We start from the raw sequence: 20,775 nt of genomic DNA on the forward strand, positions 1-20,775 counted from the left end.
TTCAGTGCAATATTTTAAATTTTACATAAAGTTTATTAAATATACAGCATATCTAGAAACTAAATTGTAGAAATAGACAATCTCACAACTCGAAACACTTAGAAAAATTACATTTGTTTCCTTGTTAGTTGACATTGTTATGCTGAATATATATGAAGGGTGGTATGTCCCTAAAACCTGCCTCTATAAACAACCCGTCAAAATTAGAATACCTATTCTGACCAGTTAAAAAAAAGTGATACTCTCTGATAAGCACTCTAAAATTCCGACTACCTTCCTAGCTGGTAAAATATTTTGTGATATTTTAGCACCTCAGAATTCAAAACAGAAATCAAATATTATCTTGCATCCAACTAATTATGCATTAGGAAGCAATCTTTCCTCAATCGAACTACAAGAGGGAGCTTCTCAACCTAGTCTTGTATGCTGGAAAATACCTCTTCCACACAGTACAAAAGTCCCCCACTATAAGATACAATAAACCACCTCTATCAAAGCCATGGAGGCGCTACTGGACTCATCCAACCATGCAGACTACCCAATGTGTTAATCATAGATGTGGAGAGCTGAACACATTTCAGTTGTCATGAAAATATTGATATGGAAACAATGGTTTTCTGAAGCTACCTTGAGACTGCTGTGAACACTAAAGTGAGGAGTATAGCACAAATTAGCTTTATGAGGGAAGTTGCACTGAAGGGTTTAGAGGGGAGATATGTGCAATGTACAATCACTCCATGTGATGCAGTGAGTCCCATTTTGTAGGAATCGACATTTTTTCTTTTTTTCTTTTTCTTCTTTTCTTTACTTTCTGGTAGTGATGATGTCATGTTTGAAGGAAGTGCTTCTCACATGGGCCCTTTGTACTGGTTTCCTGACAAATGCTGCCTAATTCCAGGACATGAGCCTGCAGCATCTCCAAGTTTCCTCCACACAACCTTAAAAGAAAAAAAAAAAAAAAGAAATAAGCATCTTATGTACTGTCTTACGGAAACAGATGCATGAGTTTCAGGGGGACTGGGAGAGGGCCAAAGATAGGTGCAAAAGACAAGACAAACTCCACACGAATGGGTTTAAACACAAAGTAAAGCATGGTGATGAGAGTTTCTAGAACACAAGGGCTTTTCTAGAGCTAGGATGCTATACCTCACCCGCCGGCATCCAGAACTGATATTATAGAGACTTGACATGTCCCCCTAGCTATCTGAGTGGTCCTCAACTCTGGCCTAGCAATAATTCCCACCTGCAGAAGTTTTGAGGACGCTGGCAGAGAGGAGCACTGGTATCTGTATTTTTATTTAAAGTTCCTAAAGTGATTTAAATGTGCATATACAATAAAGAGCCCTTAGTTCAAAGAGCAGACTGGTTCCTCTAGCATATATATATATATATATATATATATATATATATATACACATACATATATATGTATGTATATATATATATCAAAAGATACAAAATGTCTAATTCATTTAGAAAAGAGAATTTGCATTCATGAGCCACATTAAGTCCTAATATTCTAATTTTGGTTTCCTGATCTTTGCAAAGTAGGATATGTGGTTGTCATGAATTTCAGATAACAAGCTACCAGGGAATTCTCTCATTTCCAGAACAGAAAGCAACTAAACATGGTGTTAAGGAAATCCAAAAAGAAATACAATTCCAACCTATTAAAACATGGGCCATTTTTAATGGATATTAGAAAATGGGTAATATTAAGAATAACGTATTAAATTATTGAGGTCAGCAAAAATTCCAATAGACAAGTACTAACTGGCATAAGCAGATGCATGTATACACACAGTGTACATATAATATCATAATACCTAGACTATTCACTGTGAGGACTGTGTTAACCTGATAAATTTCACACAAATTTATGGTGCTCTAGTATGAACACAAAGCCAGTAGTTCATTAGCAACAAAGAGACTATCTCTTTTTATTTTGCTTTCAATTAGATTCACTAGGGACAATGATTGCCATTTACAGTGATACACAGAGACTTCTGTTTTTCTTCGTTTCCAAGACAGTGGAATTAAAAGAGCCCACCATTGTATAGGGTAACAGCGTATTACCCTCAAGGGTAATTTTAGTTATGGTCTTTAAATACAAGGAATAGAATTTTATAGCAATTGACAGCTTCAGCCATACACAAAAAGCCAAGAAAGTCTCAAAAGATGCCATGCATTTACCCTTTCCAGCTCATAAATAGAATCAATTCTACCCAGAATGATTGAATGTCTGATTTGGAAGCAAGGGATCTATCTGAAGACCATAGAATAACTGCAGATGTAAAAACACTGGCTGTTGCAAAGCAAATGTGCAACTCTTCTTTAGTTACTGAATTGTGGAATGTCCACACCCAGGTAATACAGTGAGGGGAAAGGAAACTCCTACTGAAGGCAGGAGTCTCTAATAAAACAACGCCACTAAGGGGTACTACCTTGATGAGAAACAGAAAAGGGCTGTAACCAGAGTGGGACTGAAATGATCAGGTATCTTAATTGTCACTGGAAGATTTCAGACAAGCCTAAAATGACAAGGTTGCTAAAGATGATGGTTACAGTTCTCAGATGGCAGTATGTTTATCCTTAGAAGAGAACCAACTAACTGTTCATTAAACAGTGTGATAGTATGTGGATAAGAGTCTTTTTGTGTGAGTTGATGTCACCCACTTACATCCAGGAAGAATATCAGAAACTGAAAAAAATCCCATTACCTTGAGTTTTTTTTCAGAGACTTATTAAGTTTATAATATCACACACAATTTTGTGACATTATAACAATTTATAGATCCTAAAATAGGAAATCTTTGTAATCGTTGTTACCTGCTTTCCAGGAAGATTATTTATGAAACTGCCTTGTAATCTTCTTTCCTTATTACCTTTGATTATTCTCCAGTACTTACTGTGTGCTTTTGATGGCCATTTGATTTTTTGTTGGTGCTGTTGCTTTGAGACAGGGTTTCTCTGTGTAACAGCTGAGGTCTATGCAATTTATAATGGTGCTATTTAAAATTGTTTCTAAGTTGGTGTTTAAGAACCAGAGCTAAGGTTTGGTTTTCATTTTCTCTTTGTAATATAGAGACCAACTGCAAACATGGACAATTAGAAAAAGAGACCCGAGAGGAACTATAAAAATAAATAAGATGGGTGAATTGAGTTTATAATCTTGTATAGTTAAAAGATCATGAGAATATAGTCTCCTTTTAAGGCAAACAAAAAGAAATCATCATTACAAAACGTGTTTAGGAAGTTTTCTTTATGGTGAGAGTTAAAAACAGCTGGTCCTCAAAGGAGACCTGGCTAAAACATTGACCTGTAAATTTATAGGATAAATGTTCAAATGGAAAGATCTTAAACAAGATTGCAAAAGGAAAGCAGCCACAACACAGGCAAGTTCCTTAGTCACTTTGAGCAAGTAGCTTCATTTTGGGGTCTTAATCCCTTCAAACGTATAATGTGAGTGTTGGGGCTCTTGGCCAAGGTGATACATCCAAATAACCTGTAACTGGTGTTAAATAGAGAAACCCAATTAGGGAGCTCCCCACACTTCTAAGAGGCTACCAGAGGATGGTTTGTGTGCTTCTCTCCCAGTACTAAAGTGCCTATAAACTGAATTTTACTTCCATTTTGACAGTAAATAAATGAGAAGCAACAAGATCCCTAGGCTTATGACTCAAAGCTGTAAATTTATAGGATAAATGTTCAAATGGAAAGATCTTAAGCACAAGTTGAAAAGCTACAGCGGGTGAACAGTAATATATTTAGGAAATGATATGTAGAACCATGATCATTTAAAACCAAACAACAGATATGTAGCAATGAAAGGTGCTTGGGAAAGATTGCAAAATGAAAGCAGCCACAACACAGGCAAGCAAGAGGTTTGAAATTTCTCACCTCAGCACATATAAAATGCCCATGGGACTTAAAGATCATTTACTGGATTCCAGAAATATCATGAGGTGGTGAACCAGATCTGAGAATATATGAGCTCAATACATGTAAAGCTAGAAGAGATTTCTAAACAAGTTTGTTATTCTATGATACAAACCTAAAATATGAGGATAAAAACACAATGCAACAACACAAAGCCAATTAAGATTAGGGCTTAATCATGGCTTGTTATATTTAACAAATGCATTGTTCTATAATAATTCATTTACCTCTTCAAAGTTGCATGACTGTATTCTTGATTAAATATTATGTCAACTAACAATTACATTGTCAAGTTTTAACTAATTTCTCTAACTTTGTGGATAGATGTTTATTCAGCTATCCCATTGGTGCACCTATTTTGCCTTACCAGTGTCTAAGTTGGAGTTGGCTACGAAATGTGAAAACAATACTTAGTATGATATGAAGGGTGCATATATCATCTATGAACCAAGTAAATATTAGCTAGGAAAGTAATTGATTTGTGGGGTTATTCATTGAAAGTTTTTTTTCCTTTTAAAATGTCTTAAATTCAATAGCTAAAAATGTTCATAGGTCATTCTGGAATGCAGAACTGACTGATCATTTCTGATCACACCCAGGGCTTTGCATGTAGTGGGCAAGCACTATATTGCCGAACCCACTGATCTTGGTGGTTTTCAGCATGACTGTATGAATATCCTTGCAATAAAACAAACTGAAAATAAAAACAAGGGCAATTGTTTTATTTTCATATAAAAAATGTAAAGACATTTGGCCAGCAATTTTCAAAGTAGATATTCTTAAAAGAATAATTGAACTGTGATAAGGCTGTAACACAGAATACACAATCAAGCACATCAGACTTACATTGCACATTTCTCTGACTATAGCTTTTTCTGTCTCACTAAGGTCATGGTCATACTCTTTACCCTGTTGACGGTCTATAGTTTCCTGAACATCCAAGACCTGGATTTGTTGAAAAAGAAAAGCAAATTTCACATGGGGTAAATCTGTCAGTTTATGATAACACCATCAAGGATCTCAGCTTTGTCAAATCTTAAGTTTTCTCCCATATCAGAATAGGTTCATATATGGCAAAATCTTTTTTTTTAATCTGAAACCTGAAATGCATTTTGTTGATTTATTTCAAGCGGCTGTTCAAAGCAATCTATTATGTTACGTATGGTCAATTGAATTCATTAATGTCTAAAATAATTAGGTGCAGTAAGTTAGTCATTAAGATATCTAATAGTGTGAGTCATTTAGGGTATAGTCAATAACTCTTGCTCCAATGCAACAGTGAATACAATTAATTATATGCCAAATGGTCCAAGTGATATGTAGACAAGGCCTATAGAAAAGATGGCTACAAAAGAATATGCATATGAAGTATGCAGATGAACACTACAAGTTCAGTGTTCTTGCCTGGACTAGGGCCAAAGAAAGAATGTGGGGACAGATCTTGAAGAGAAATACTTCCTGACTTCTTACAGTGAAAATATCCAAGCAACACTTGAGATATTTTTTTCATTTGAGCAGTGGGCTTTAACTGTCTTTTAAACATGTTTATTGGCCTATGTTTCTACTTCTCTAAAATGTCCCTAAATAGGCCAAATATATTGCTTTTTAAATGCCAACATTTTCATGTAGTAACAGCCTGTGGTACAGAAGGGTACCACTTGTCACTGTTGGAGTGGTTTGCAAGCCAAAGCATTGGTATAGCATAAAAAGCAATCCTTATTCTGCAGCATCCACCCCAGACTAGGACTTACTAAATAGCTTATTCCTATTGTCATCATGGTCAGGAAGGCAACAACTAAGGGTGTATCCCAATAATTAATACCAGTGAGTAATTAGGGTCTCCATGTCAAGTTCATAAACACTGAGACTAAGTTTAATTTTGTAATAGTCTTATTCAAAATCTCCTTTTCATTATCACCATACTGATACCAACATTTTCTTTGAAATTTTTGATACTAGACTTCTTTACATACTAAGACGAAATCACTTCAGCCTGAAAATGTAAAGATCCCCTTGAACATCTGCCTACACATTCAATTTGTAATACACCTGAAAACAGCGTGTACTTCAAATCAGTTCATCTCTACTAAACTAAGCTGCCATTAATAGTAATCATATACTTTAGAGCCAGGGAAACATACTTTTATTAAAACGGACCAGCTTCTCTCACTGATTTATAACATTTCTCAACAAAACAGGCCCAGTGTTCATTAAAGTCTGGTGTTTTCTTTCAAATGTATCAAAAGGGAGAAACTGAATTATTTTCTATTGCCGTATTATTTTGCATACTGATCTTACGAGGTATTTTCCAGTGTATATGTCTGCACATACTTCTGACATGGAAAGTCCCAGAAGTGAGCACTTTGGATATTCCAGATCTTCTAAAGATGTCTGCCTGCTTAGTCTCACCACTCACCCAAGAAGGAAACCATGTGTCTCCTGGTAAACCCACCCTCTCTCCAGACAACATTTTACACAGAAATTAAAGACTCATTTCATAGAAAATTAAGGGTCCTTTTCTTGCCATTCCTGTCCTTCGAGGCCACACTCAAAGTTGCACTGAGAAGTTAGGAGATTTCAGTGTGCCTCACTATGTGCATTGAATTTAACTGCCACATTTGACATCCAAAAAGGCTGCAGGTTGAAATGGCTTTCAAACAGTTTGAGTAACAGGGTAAGGTGTTGCTTTTGGAAATTTTGCAAGAAAAAAAAATCTGAACTTCTATAAGGTTGAAGCTGATCTGTGGGTCTTTTCCAGTTCTAAATGCTTTCAGATGGCTGGTGCCTGATTCACCCTAAAGCTCAACCAGAGAGGAAAGGCCTGATCTGCCACTAAGCCCACACCTGCCAGAGGCAGAGCAGGGCCCTAAAACCTTGCTGTTACTTTATACCTGTTCCACTCAGTTGCTGGTTGTGTTTTCTCCTAAGGCAGGAGTCTAGCGCACTGACAGTATCCACCAGAGTGGTGCTCTTACTTGCAATCAGTACATGTTTGAGGAACATGAATTCATTTTCTGTAAACCAAAGCAAAATACACTGAGAGCTAAATCTCTCATTGAAGTTAAATCACAAAAATCAAAGTGTGTCTTTGAGGTTCTCATCAATTTATCTGCATACCAGGCTTTGGCATACTCTCGAAAAGGTCAAGTTTAGTCTGATGGTAAGTCGGAATAATTTTAAGTAAGTGAAATAATTTTAAGAAGAGTTAGAAAGCTTATATATCAAAAGTTAACCTTAAGCCCTCTTAGTGCTTTATGGTTCAGATAAGGTTGCTTAAAACTGTTCAAAATATGAGCCTATCTGAAGGACAACAATTCATACTTAGTAATTGTCTCAGTTCTTAAAGTGATTTCTATTGCCTGCATAAATAAACACTTTATAATCTTAGGTAATCATTTAAATTATTTAATACTAATTTTAATTGTAATGCTTAATTTTATTTACTAGAAAACATCATTAGTTAATGAAATAAATTATTAATTTTGCCCAAATTTTCATTGTCACCATTGAATCTGAAGTAAAAGTCAAAACTAGAGACCATTTATTTTTTTCTAATGTGCCTGTTAAGGAACAGTAACTGGGATTTGAAGACTTAATTAGACTTAATAGAAAAATAGTCATTGAATAACTTCATGTAATAACTTCAACTGCCTTCCTCACGTTGACAGTCTTACTAATGCCATATGTGTGGTGATATCTATGCCATAAGCATTGCACACAGAAACCCTGTAACAACATTTTCACATGGATATGCATGCACAACAGACTTCAGTTTCAATGCAGATAGAAACGAATCACATTACTCAAGCAGAATAACAAAAGTAGGTATTTAACCTTCCACACTCAAGCCCACTGTCAGTTCACAAATTAAAAAAAAAATCACACAGATTAAAAAGTTACACCGAAAAAGAGGGTTAAAAATAAAGTATCTATGGTTACAGCAAGACTGAGGACTGCCAGACTACAGCAAGCAAACCACGACACAACTGAGGTTCTGGAGAAATGGGTGCACACATTGGTTACCTTAAGAGAATGTACCACAGGTTCAGGCTGCTGAGAAGATGTGGTATGTCCACTGAAGCTAGCTGGAGAGTTGGGGGAACTGTTACTCCCTTCAGCCCCTGATGACAACCTAAAAGAACCCTTAGTAGAAAACCAACAACTTTGTTATTAAAACAAAAGTCGTTTATAACCGTACAGATGCCATTAAATATGCAGTCTCACCATCAAATGAGCAATAGCCATTTTATTATTTTTTTTTCTATCACCTCCCCCTCAGTTTTCTTACCCTATCCTAGACATGCTCATTCTATCCATTGAAATACAGCTGTCCTCGAGTGATGAAAAAAAAGAAGCCATCCCCATAAGAGTCTGGATGTCATCTCCAGTTTACCAAAGAGTGCAATACCCACAAGGAATGACTCTTAAGAACATTTCAAGACTGATGTTTGAAACCTAAAGACCCGAAGAGCAAGGAATTCATGCATGAGTTACTCCACAACTAAGTGAAACACATTTACTCAGCAGGTCAAATGTCATAGTTCATAGGACTCAGGAAAACACTAACACGTAACACTGTTACACTGGAGAAATTGTATTTCTTGAAAAAAACCTTGTTGGGGGAAAGGCCTATAATAACAGAACATTTTTTAAAAAGGCTTTGCTTGCTAAACATTTCCTCAAGCAGGTATTCATTTCCTAGCCTCTGTTAAAATGAAAACCAAAATATATACAAGTTACATATTTGTTAATTAATTATTCTTCAACTCAGTGGGTGAGAAATGATTAATTAAACCTGTGTGAGCCATAGTCACCTAGGACATCCTCTCAGCGGTCTACAGGTTTTCTGAATATTGATTGAGGAAAGGCTAATAATGGATCAACAAGGAGAAAGAGAGCAACAATTATCTTCTTTAGAAAAGTAGCAAGGGGAAATTTCCAAACCTGTATTTTTGTGGAGCATTTCATTCTCAAGGGACCTGAAGAATTTTAATTTCTGCCCATCAAAAAAAACCTAAAGATTTAGCCACAACTAATAGATTAATCAGTGATGTTAGTTGGTCTTGTTAAAAAAAAAAATCTTCCTAAGTAGTAGGAACCACTAAAGGTGCAATGTAAATTCATAAAGGAAGAGACAACAGTGTTGGGACATTAGATTATAACAACCACAGAAGATTGTCCGTGGTGAACATTTTCAGGGAGTGGAGGCCAAGCTGCACACAGCAATAGTTATAGTTACAGGCCATAAGCATCCAATGCAATTCACATAAAATTTAACAACCCGTAAAATTTGGAATATTATATCCCTTCTCTTGTTGCTGTCATTTCCTTCCATACCATAGCTCAAGGCTCTACATTACTTCCAACAAGTCTATGAAGGATAAGCTACAAAACCATACAATCTAACTGCTCCTGCCTCCCACCCAAACTAACCGCCAGGAAGAGGTTGAGGTCCAATGAGACATTGTTATACTTCTTTAGACTCTCTCCTTGGTTGCTACAAAGTCTTACATTAAGAGCAGGTAAAGAAATAGGTTTGTTAAATATAACATCCCCCCCAAACCCTCTTGAAAATTAAATTATTAAGTTTGCCTTTTATAGGTTTGTATCTTAAATAAGACACAATAACACTGATATGCATAAGAATGAGATAATTTCCTGAGATTTAATGATAGTTGGAAAACAGACCTTTCCAGCCCCTAAACTGTATACAAATTTTCTCTTTAGATTAAGTGATTCCAAACTGGATGAGTGGCAATGAAACTCTTCTTCCTGAGTGACACTGTTTGTCTGCAGTTCTCCCCAGCTGGTACCATCCTAGCAACTCTTTCAGAAAAGCACATTTAGTGTGTGTGCATTCAGCTCACCTTCCATTTGGAACAGTGCACTATTCTTCTGCTTGGTGATCTGAGACACAAGACAATAAATATTGCCATGTGGGTGACTATCCTGCCATTTCCTTTCTTAACCCTCTTTTATGCACAGTTTTTCTTAAAGATTCTCTTTCTGCATTTAGCCAATAAACAGGTACATTAGGAATGGCATGCTTAGGTAGGGATCCCCTGTTTTTAAAAACAATTTGACTTAATAAAGATTTGAAAGTCAACATTAATATTGTCTATTGTCTTTAAACCTAATCATCTGGGCCAGCTGGGATTGCTTGAACTTAGAGAGAGTCCTGTACTTATCATAGCTATTAAGAAATAAACATTTTGGTGTTTTTTTTTTCCTTTTTGAGACAGGGTTTCTCTTGGTATCTTTGGCTGTTCTGGAACTCCCTCTGCTAAACAGGCTGAACTCAAACTTGCAGAGATCTGTCTGTCTCTGACTTCTGAGTATTGGCTTAAAGGTATGTACCACCACCACCTGGCTTATTAGTTTCCTTTGAAAACGATTATAATAAGCTCTCACTTGTAATATTTATTAGGGGAAATGTATTATCTTTCAAAACTTTAAATTTAAATTAGCTTTGAGGGCATGGACTAGTAATCATCCAGGAGGATTAAAGTGTGTTCCCTCCCTCCTTCCCCAAATATTATGCATGTGTGTGTGTGTGTGTGTGTGTGTGTGTGTGTGTGTGCGCGTGCGCGTGCGTGTGTCTGTGTGTGTATCTACTTTGGAGGCCCAAAAGTAACCAAATACATGGTAAAGATTAATACCAAATGTACTAAATGGCTTTCTAGATTGTAACATTAGATCCAGCATTTCACTCTGTCTCCTCTAACAGAGTAGAAGTTCATCTATCTAAATGCTTCTGAGGAATTTGGAGAATTACGTAGGCTCATTCAGTAGGTACTCTCGGTTGACTTATATATTTTGGCTAAACTAGTTTTTAATGTCCTACTGAGTAGAATGCAGTACAACAAATGATACCGAAGAGTCTCTCAGAGCTTGTTTCAATAAGATTAAGGTCTCTTACTTAAACCATACAAGACTGGCTCTGAAAACAAGGAATTTAAAGATAGAAAAACCTTAAAAAATAGGACATATGATTTGATCTTGAGTTGCTTGCATTCAAACCACATATGTAGAAATGCTGCAAACACATACAATATGCAAAAATCTCCAGTCACCAGTGCATGGGCAAGGAATAATTTTCTAGACTTCCTGGATGCACCTGGACTTTCATTTCTTTTCTTGAAGGCATTTTTGTCTTCTTGTGTAGTTGGGCTTGATCAACCTTGACCCCTGGCTCAGAATAAACTAAGATAACTGGTAAAAGGTAAAAGATTATACTCCTGTTTTCCTGGCCCCTTCCCACACAGCAACTTTCCTCCATGTAAATAGAATCTCTACCCCTACCCATACAGCCATCTTCCTCCATGTGTACAGACATTATCTACCCACCGCCCCAATTATAGAGATTCCTCTAGCCACAGAGGCCATCTGGTTATACACAAGCAAATGCAGTTAACTGGCTCATCTTCACTCACCGGGAAAGAGGGCAGGCATCGTCCTATTCCTCGGCACCCTTGCCACCACTGCAAGACCCGCCGGGCTCTGGGCCCCCAGCCTTTCTCCATATTTGAGCTGTTTCTAGTTGGAGGTTGACTTCTATTCTGGGTGGCCTTATATTTGGAACAATATGGTACAATCACTCAGAAAAATACTTTTTCCCAAGACTCAAGAAAGCAGACAGAATAAGAAGCTTAATGAGATGAACCACAATGACCACAATGGCGAGCTGTAGCATGCACCTGGATCTGGGGGAAGTTCAAGGTGACAGTCAGAAGTTTATGTTGAAACTAACAGTGCTGTCACTTAGGCAATGACAACTGCAACCCCAAGCTATCAAAAGGAGATGATAAGGGTGAGCTTAAAGAAAAGTACTTAAAGATAGTTAAAGGCTGTCATTTCACAGATTTCACTTATTAGCAACAAAATTATCACAAATCTTCCAGATATATAAACTGTGGAACTTCTGAATTTAACAGAAATCATTAGTAATACAGTTTGAAGCAATATGAATGCTTAGTAATAAATACAAGTTGGAAATTAAACTGATAATATGTCAAATTCTCAACCAAAACTGCTGCATAGGAAAAATTATAAAATCCTAAGAGGCATTAAAATAACTTTTCAATGCCAAATTTCTATTAAGTAATCAATGTTCAAATTTCTATACTAATTGATAGTAGGAATAATACAAATTGGCAAAAGAAAATTCTAAAAATAAGTTTCCTGAAACTGCAGACTTTCTGCATGACCAACCTGTATAAATATATATGAAAATGAACTTATTAGAACACGGTGTCTTTTTCTTCCTAAAGCTACTATGTCCCACAGAAAAATAACCAAACATCCCTCCCACATAATGGCCAACAATACCATTCTAGACATGAGGGGGTGAATTCTGAGAGATTGGAGCTGGGAATAAAATGTTTTAGTTCTCTGTTGTAAGGCTGAGGTCTCATGATCTTTCCCCATCTACTCTGCCTGTCTACTAGACCAACACTTGGTCTTCCAATACCTGAAAACATACATATGAGTAACATTATACAGACTGACCATGTTATATTTAGGAACATATATGTGTATACATATGTACATATAACAAAACCTAATGAAACAGAGGCTATGAATTTGAAAGAAGACAAGGAGTATAAGAGAGAGTTTGAACAGAAAAAGGGTAAGGGAGAAATAATGTAATTATAACCTCAAAAGTAAAAGGAATTTTACAAAATACTTTAGTTTTAATTTCCATTTCCTGAAAGGTAGCACTTTGGTGTCATTCTCATTGTAACGTTGAGGGACAATAGAGGAAAATACACCATGGACTTAAGTCAAAGACGGCAAATGTCTATAGTAGCTGATACCCCAAACCCTGGACTGTGAAGTCAACACCAGGGACACATGTCAAGTCACACACACACTGCTCTTCATATGTACCAGAAAACTCTACACTCGCTTCAGCATGCAATACCAACATGAGAATTGTTCTTTTGTTACTTATCTCATATGTAGACATCTAACTCATTTGATTATCAAAATTATTACATTCATCACATTAAAAATGGTTGATAGGTTTTTTTATCTTCCACCCACACTAATCAGTTCTATTTCTGAGAGAATCATTAAATATAAATGCAAATTTTATAGATACTTTTCCAAGTCATCTGGATTAGATGATTTCCATGACTTACACATCTCTCAGACCTTGAATTTTTTAGTTCCAGTTAAGTAAACAAATCATGCAGGACTAAAGTTATTTTCATTCTTCCTTCATGAGGCTAAATCCTGACATTTGTGCTTTATAGTAAAATGTTACCTTATCCATGAAATCTACAATAGAATCTCTAACTTGATGATGATATTTTAAGGAACCATTTTAAGGAAGAAAGAGGTGCCTCTGGAGAATCAGAATTCTTGATTTGCTAACTTATGGCAACACTTGTTATAAAATTTAGGTATCTGGAAAAATGCATTCTGGGACAGCTACAGACTTTTGCTCTTCATTTCCACCAACAAAGAATCTCAGCCTTTTGCCAGCACTCCAGTTATCCACCATAAAATTTTCTCAAAACAACTTCACAAAACAGAAGAGATCTTTAGTATTTCCACCTCTGGAATTATTGCCAGCAACATAGTCATCAATTGCCCCATACAGTAATAATTATCCCCCAGTAGTCTTGCTACCATTAAATTGAAATAATTTTTGAAATGTAAAAATGTATTCATTTCCTACATAATCTTTAATATAATCTCTATATATGTTTGGAAAAGTGAGTCGATAAAAAGTGAATATATATAAAAGAGGAAAGAAAATGGGTGAGAGTCAAATTAAAAATCATTCTTCCTAAGTTTCAATAGAAGAGGTGATTTGTTTTTATTCTCTCAAACTCTAGGCATTTCTGAAAGGGGCAGAGTATAGAAAATAAGATGCTTTAGAAACTGGTGATAAAGGAGGAGTTAAAATTAAGACCTAAGAGGAAGACAAAAGGGACTGTCCAGGGTGTACCCCTATAATGCCAGGTTTCTCAGCAAACCAGACAAAATAAAGCTTCTCATTATGACTAATCCACTAATAATGACTCATTGGAAATCTCAATAATAAAGGGTTGGAAAACATAAAGTAGCTCATATTTAAGCTCAAGCTATCCTGGGTCTTATGAGTCAGTCTGATCTAGGGCCTTCTACCTCACTGACTTAGAAAGGAAGAAGACATGGAAACCATCCTCATAGCCACAACATATGGCTATTGCTGGAGCCCATGCCTATAGTCTAGGGGTCAGAGGTTTGGTGTCTTTTTCAAACTCCTCTGTACTTAAACATATATTCAACATGCAAGAACCATATCCGAGCATTTAATTTCTAGTCAGGACTCTTTCAGGGAGTGATTCTCATTATCTGAACATGTACAAGGGTCTCTAAGATAAAATATACTATCTTTTCCTAGTTTTCTTAGGGGGTTACATATGTAAACTAAGGAAACAAAAGCCAATTAGGTAAAAGAAACAATTTAACTTCTTATTACAATCATGATTTTCCTCAAATTTGAGTCAATCTATAGTTTAATTATTCCTTACATAAATAATAAAATCATTTTAAAATACCTATTATTCTCTTAGATAAAATGCAAATCATTAAAGACAATTATTCACAATTTGATTTGTAGTCTCTGTAATAGAGAAAAAAATGCCTTAAAAATAAAGCTTTCACTAAAATCCTTGATTCATTTTTAATTAAGGAAAATGCATTTACAAAATAATAATGTTTCCTGAGTTTTATATTCTACTATGAAATTCTGCAATGTGAGCTACCCGACTTATTATTGAATACTTATTATTGAATTGAATAATGTATGTGTATGTTAGGTATGTGCTTTTATAGACACATGGGGAGTAAAATATATAGCAATACATACATCTACACAAATATCTACATCTACATGAAATAATATTGCAGTGTTTTATATCCACAGGCCTCCCACTTATCAGAAGTAATGCATGTAGAATAAAATTAGGAACCATTCTTCCTATCAATATAGAAAGTCAACTATGGATGCCTCAAGATTGATCGGCTAATGTGCCTTGCTTAGTCTTTGTCTATTCTCCATTGGTAAATCCTGCAGAACTGAAGCTGCACAAACAGAGAAGTACAGATTAGATGATGGACTTGGAGGATCATCTTGGCAGACTACCCAGAAGCTTTCCTTACATACGTAGGCTTAGCAATGCTGATACTCCCTGTTTTGTATTCAAGACAATACATAAAAGCTTTTATTCAAAGAAAACCTAAATTATTTTTAAAATCTATTAAAAATGTATTTAAATATTTTGTATACCTCCCTTCAAGTTGTTGATCAAAGGATTTCCAGATATCCCTCAAAACAATACAGACTCTTGCCACTATTCTTATCTGTTCACCAGAACTTGATAGTAAGACACTCTGGTTGAAGATACCACACACTTTAGTGACAGGACATGGAGAAACCCAGCTATGCTGTCAAGGAAGCCTTCTCAACCCTGGCTAGCTCTCACAATACCAGAAGCACTCCATAGTCTGCCAGGAGAGAAAAGTCAACAGTCTTCCTAAGATATGAAAACGGTCAGCTACAAAAATGACCACCCATGAAAGTTACGCATAGGAGGTCAGCAGTAGCAGGAATGTTATGGGTATAACCAACCATATTCTAATTGGATTTAGGGCCCATTCAACAGGAGAAAACAAATGCCTGGCATTGTAAATCTGGCCAAGTGTAGTGTTGAGGTGGCGGGCTGCTTCCTGCCACCCGGCTCCTGCACAGCTAGCTTTACCCAAAATAATTACACAGAAATGTATTCTTTTAAACACTGCCTGGCCCATTAGTTCCAGCCTCTTATTAGCTAACTCTCACATCTTGATTAACCCATTGCTATTAATGTGTGTAGCACCACGAGGTGGTGGCTTACAGGGAAGGATCTTAGCCTACATCCATCTCAGGTAGGAGAATCATGGCAACTGCCTAAGGTGTCTGCCTCACTTCCCTTCTTCCCAGCATTCTGTTCTGTCTACTCCACCTAACTAATTTTCTGTCCTATAAAAGGGCCAAGGCAGTTTCTTTATTAACCAATGAAAGTAACACATAGACAGATGACCCTCCTCCATCATCTAAGAATCCATTGCTAAGGAGCTAATAGGGTCGAGGGTGAACCTATCACTATTATTTTTCTAAATGAACCTAGCACCCAATTTTTTCCTATAACTACATATCTCCATGCCCACAGATTAATGCAGCCCTCAGTTTGCACCAAAGCAGCTTCTTTGTTCAGTGGAGGTCATTAACATAGAAACTCAAAACTCATCAAAGTGCAGAGAATAAGTGCCTGAGAAATGTTTAGCTGTAAACTGAACTTCTCTATCATACCCCCTTTCTCCCAGACTCAGAGAAATTTTGGAAGACTCTAAGATCAAGAACTTAGGAGACTAGGACAAAACAATGTCTTCTGGACGTGAACGAGAAATGTACTCATGAACTCATTGAAGCTATGGCTGCCTGCACAAGAATCCATTGGATCAAGCCAATCAGCATTCCATCATGGAGGATGGAGAGGTCAGGAGCCTCTACCCTTAGCTAAGGAGCTATTGACATTCATGAATAGTAGAGTAGATAACCAGTTTTCTTTAGGAGTGTGGTACCTGATTGATTGACCATCTTCCACTGACTTGCCCCACAACACTAACTAAATTCAATGGGTTCTTAAAAAAAACAAACAAAAAAAGGAACTTGGTAGGGAGCGTGATGAAGGTTTCTGGGAAGAGTTAAGAGGGGGAGTGGGTTCTGCAAAGTCAGTACAAGGAGTAGAGATAAATTCTGGCTTCACTGCCAGTGGCCCCACAGTCTGCCCCAGCCATACAACTGTCACCCACATTCAGAGGGCCTACTTTGGTCCTATGCTGGTTCCCTCACTGTCAGGCCAGAGTTGGTAGACTCCTGTTAGTTCAGCTAAGCTGTTTCAGTGGGTGTCTCCATTGTGGTCTTGACCTCTTTGCTCATTTTCTCACTCCTCCCACTCTTCAACTGGATCTTGGGATCTGAGACTAGTGCTCTCCTGTGGATCTCTGCTTCTGTTTCCATTAGTTGCTGGATGAAGGTTCTATGGTGACATTTAAATAGTTATCCATTTGACTACAGAGCAAAGCCAATTCAGGCACCCTCTCCACTATTGCTTAGGGTCTTAGCTAGGAACATCTTTGTGGATTCCTGGGAATTTTTCTAGTATCAGGTTTTTTGCTCACCCTGTAATGACTCCCTCAATCAAGATATCTCTTTCCATGCACTTCATCTCGGTTCCTTCCCCATCTTGACCATCCTGTTTCCTCAGGTTTTCCTCCCCACTCCTCTCCTTCCCTCCTCTTTCCCTTTTGTCCTCCCTTCTGTCCCCATCGCCATGCTCTAAATTTTCTCAGGAGATCTTGTCTATTTCCCCTTCCCAAGGGGATCTATATATGTTTCTTTTAGGATTCTCCTTGTTACTTAGCATCTCAGGGGTCATGGACTATAGGCTTGTTATTTTTTGCTTTACAGCTGGTATCCACTAATGAGTGAATACATACCATGCTCATCTTTCTGGGTCTGGGTTACCTCACTCAAGATTTTTTTTCCTAGTTACATCCATTTGCATGCAAATTTCAAGTTGCCATTGTTTTTTACTGCTGAGTAGTGTTCCATTTTGTAAATGTACCACATTTTCTTCATCCATTCTTTGGCTGAAGGGCATCTAGGTTGTTTCCAGGTTCTGATTATTATAAAAATGCTACTGTGAACATAGTTGAACAAATGTTCTTGTAGTATGATTAAGTTTCCTTTGGGTATATGTCCAAGAGTGGTATTGCTAGGTCCTGGGGTAGACTGATTCCAAATTTTCTGAGAAACCACCATACTGATTTACAGAGTGGTTGTACAAGTTTGCATTCCCACCATAAATGAAGGAGTTTTCCTCTTACTCCACATTCTCTCCAGCATAAGCTATCATTGGCATTTTTGATCTTAGCCATTCTGACAGATATAATATGGTATCTCAGAGTCATATTTGATTTGCATTTCCCTGATGGATAAAGATGTTGAACATTTTCTTAAGTGTCTTTTGGCCATTTGAAATTCTTCTGTTGAGAGGTCTGTTTAGATCTGTTTTTAATTGGATTATTTGGTATTTTGATATCTAGTTTCTTAAGTTCTTTATATATTTTGAAGATCAGTCCTCTGTCTGATGTGGCGTTGCTAAAGATTGTTTCCCACTTAGTAGGCTGCCTTTTTGTCTTATTGTATCTTTTGCTTTACAGAAGCTTTTCAGTTTCAGGAGGTCCTACTTTTTTAAATGTTGTTCTCAATGTCTGTACTACTAGTGCTACATTTAAGAAGTGATCTTCGGTGCCCATGCATTGAAGGTTACTTCCCACTTTCTCTTCTGTTAGGTTCAATGTGGTCGGATTTATATTGAGGTCTTTAAATCATTTGGACTTGAGTTTTGTGCTTGGGGATAAATATAGATCTGCTTCTACATGTTGACATCAAGTTATATCAGCACTATTTGTTGAAAATGCTTTCTTTTTTCAATTATATAATTTTAGCTTCTTTGTCAAAACTCAGATGTTCATAGGTGTGTGGATCAATATCTGCGTCTTTGATTCAATTTCACTGGTCTACTTGTCTGTTTTTATGCCAATTCCAAGCTGTCCTAGATATAGTGGGGAGGAACTTGGTCCTGCCTCAAAACAATGTGCTTGACTTCCCATGAGAAGTCTTAACCTCTCTGAGGAGTGAATGGGGGATGGAACTAGGGTAAGGTGGAGGGAACAGGATGAGGGGAGAGAGTGGGAACTGGGATTGGTATGTAAAATGCGAAAGATAGTTATTTAAAATAAATAAATAATCTTCAAAAAATAATAAAAATTATTAAATATGGTGAGGATAATGAAAAAGAGGAGTGGAAAGAAAATGTGATCAAATTACATTGTATGTATGTATGAATGAATGAGGGTCTCAAAGAATTAATGAAAATATCATATTAAACATAAATCTATATTCACACAGATTATTTGTTAATTTTAGGTAACTATCAGGTCATATATTAAACACCATTTAATTTTTATAGAAAATATTAGGTTCAAATTATAAACTCTATATGGTATGTAGGAGCTGTATGACTTTAAGGCAGTGATCTCGCTGTGCCTCAGTTTCCTCATCTGCGAAATATAGGTAATGATAAAATGGTATGTCTCATCCTAAGGGTTTGATAGCAAGCATGAAACAAGTTCTCAAATCGCTGCCTACCCCATACGACTGCTCTGTGTTTACTCTCATTATCAGGAATGTTTTTGGTGTGGTTGTCAACACATTCTATAATGTGTCAATTTACTTTCACATTGTTTATATATAGAAATATCTCTCAACCAGGGGTAATTTTCTTCCCCAGGGAGACATCATTGGGAGAAAGTGTCTATAGGCATTTCACTGTCAAAACTAGGCAGTTTCTATGATCACTGAGTTGATAGATGTCTAGAATGTTGCTAGACATCTTATAACACAGAGTCACATCCCCATCAGAACAAAGAAGTGTACTGCCCACATTGTTAAGAAATCCTGCTTTAGCAAAAGGAAACTATATATGAAACCTACAAAGCTACATTGCTACGGTCACCCTGAGACAACCTTTGATGTGTATCTGTAGCCTTCTGGGGGAAAGCCATCACAGGGTGTGGGTTTGGAGACTGTACAACCTCAACCCATTTTGAGTTCATTCTCTCACTATAACAAGATGTGACCTCTCAGCTTCCTGCTCCACACTTGCATCCATGCCTCCCGCACCTTTATGTATACATTCTCGCTCTACAACCTTAAGCCTAAATAGACACTTCCTGGTCTAAACTGCTTTGATCATGGTATTTTAGCATTGCAACTATAAGTAACTAATACAAACTCTATAGCAGGTGATACATGTGAAGAAATATTTAGAATTTGAAATCATTTTTTTAAAGTAGCTATGCTTCCATCCTCAACCAAACTAAGTAGCATCCACAAAAAGGAAGTTACTCTAAGAAATGGATTCAAATTAAAAGTTGCCCTTACACCCTAATGTAACAATACTATACAAAATCACATACTAAATTGACAGACAAAAGGCAATGACCCAAAGAACAGGGTACCATAAAGAGAGACATAGCAAGCTGCAGCACCTTAAAAACAGACATATCAAGTAAAATTAGCAGTGTTACATGGAAATCATGAAACAAAACATAGCTTCCTTGATACACAAAGCAAACATTCTGTACTATATTTTAAGCACACTCATTAGGAAAGAAGAAAACTGCCAACAAAGAGAAGGAAAGACTCTGACACGTAAATACAACATACCGTTCCTGACCACAGCATTCTATAACATGCAGAGAGAAATCTGGACATAGCAGTGATGAGTGTCTCCTTAGCACACAACTGAGTCATTCAGTCTGTTCACATGCATGTCCCCTCAGTGCATAGACGATACATGGAAGGCTTGTTTCACTGATAACTGCTCCCAAACAATGACTTCCTGCTATGTGTTAGGACTACCAAAGTTCTGTCAGTCAAAATATTAATACTGGCCAATACAAACTATTATATGTGAATGCCTCCTTTCATAAGACATGGACTATGAATGCCTAAAATATGTAAGGGACAGAAGCAACTCAAAAGCATAAGACCAAATAACTCAGTTAGAAAAAGGGGCAGGAACTCGACTACACATTTTTGTTTGAGAAAGTCTCACTCTTTCCTCTGCATCACAGGCTGGCTTGGAACTTGCTAACCAGCCTACCACCACCTCAGCCTCCAACACTCTAGTATTACAGGGGAGAGACACTGCAAGCAACTTGATTAGA

At 36.8% G+C, this 20,775-nt stretch overlaps 1 protein-coding gene across 5 annotated transcripts in view; it reads right to left on the reverse strand.

The window, feature by feature from the left end:
• Nucleotides 1-848: 848 nt before the first annotated feature.
• The window catches only part of Ccdc85a (coiled-coil domain containing 85A), a 184,081-nt gene continuing 164,154 nt past the window's right edge, over nucleotides 849-20,775 (reverse strand). The window contains exons 4-7 of one of the 5 annotated variants that reach the window (XM_038311414.1): nucleotides 11,373-11,507; nucleotides 7,963-8,082; nucleotides 4,786-4,884; nucleotides 849-938 (exon numbers count right to left, since the gene is read on the reverse strand). In XM_038311414.1, coding sequence (XP_038167342.1) covers nucleotides 849-938; nucleotides 4,786-4,884; nucleotides 7,963-8,082; nucleotides 11,373-11,507 — 444 coding nt within the window. The remainder of the gene's footprint in view (nucleotides 939-4,785; nucleotides 4,885-7,962; nucleotides 8,083-11,372; nucleotides 11,508-20,775) is intronic. The other 4 variants (XM_038311428.1, XM_038311421.1, XM_038311436.1 and 1 more) reach the window with 4 other exon arrangements.

Source organism: Arvicola amphibius, chromosome 1 (genome assembly GCF_903992535.2).
Source record: "Arvicola amphibius chromosome 1, mArvAmp1.2, whole genome shotgun sequence".
Lineage (NCBI taxonomy): Eukaryota > Metazoa > Chordata > Mammalia > Rodentia > Cricetidae > Arvicola > Arvicola amphibius.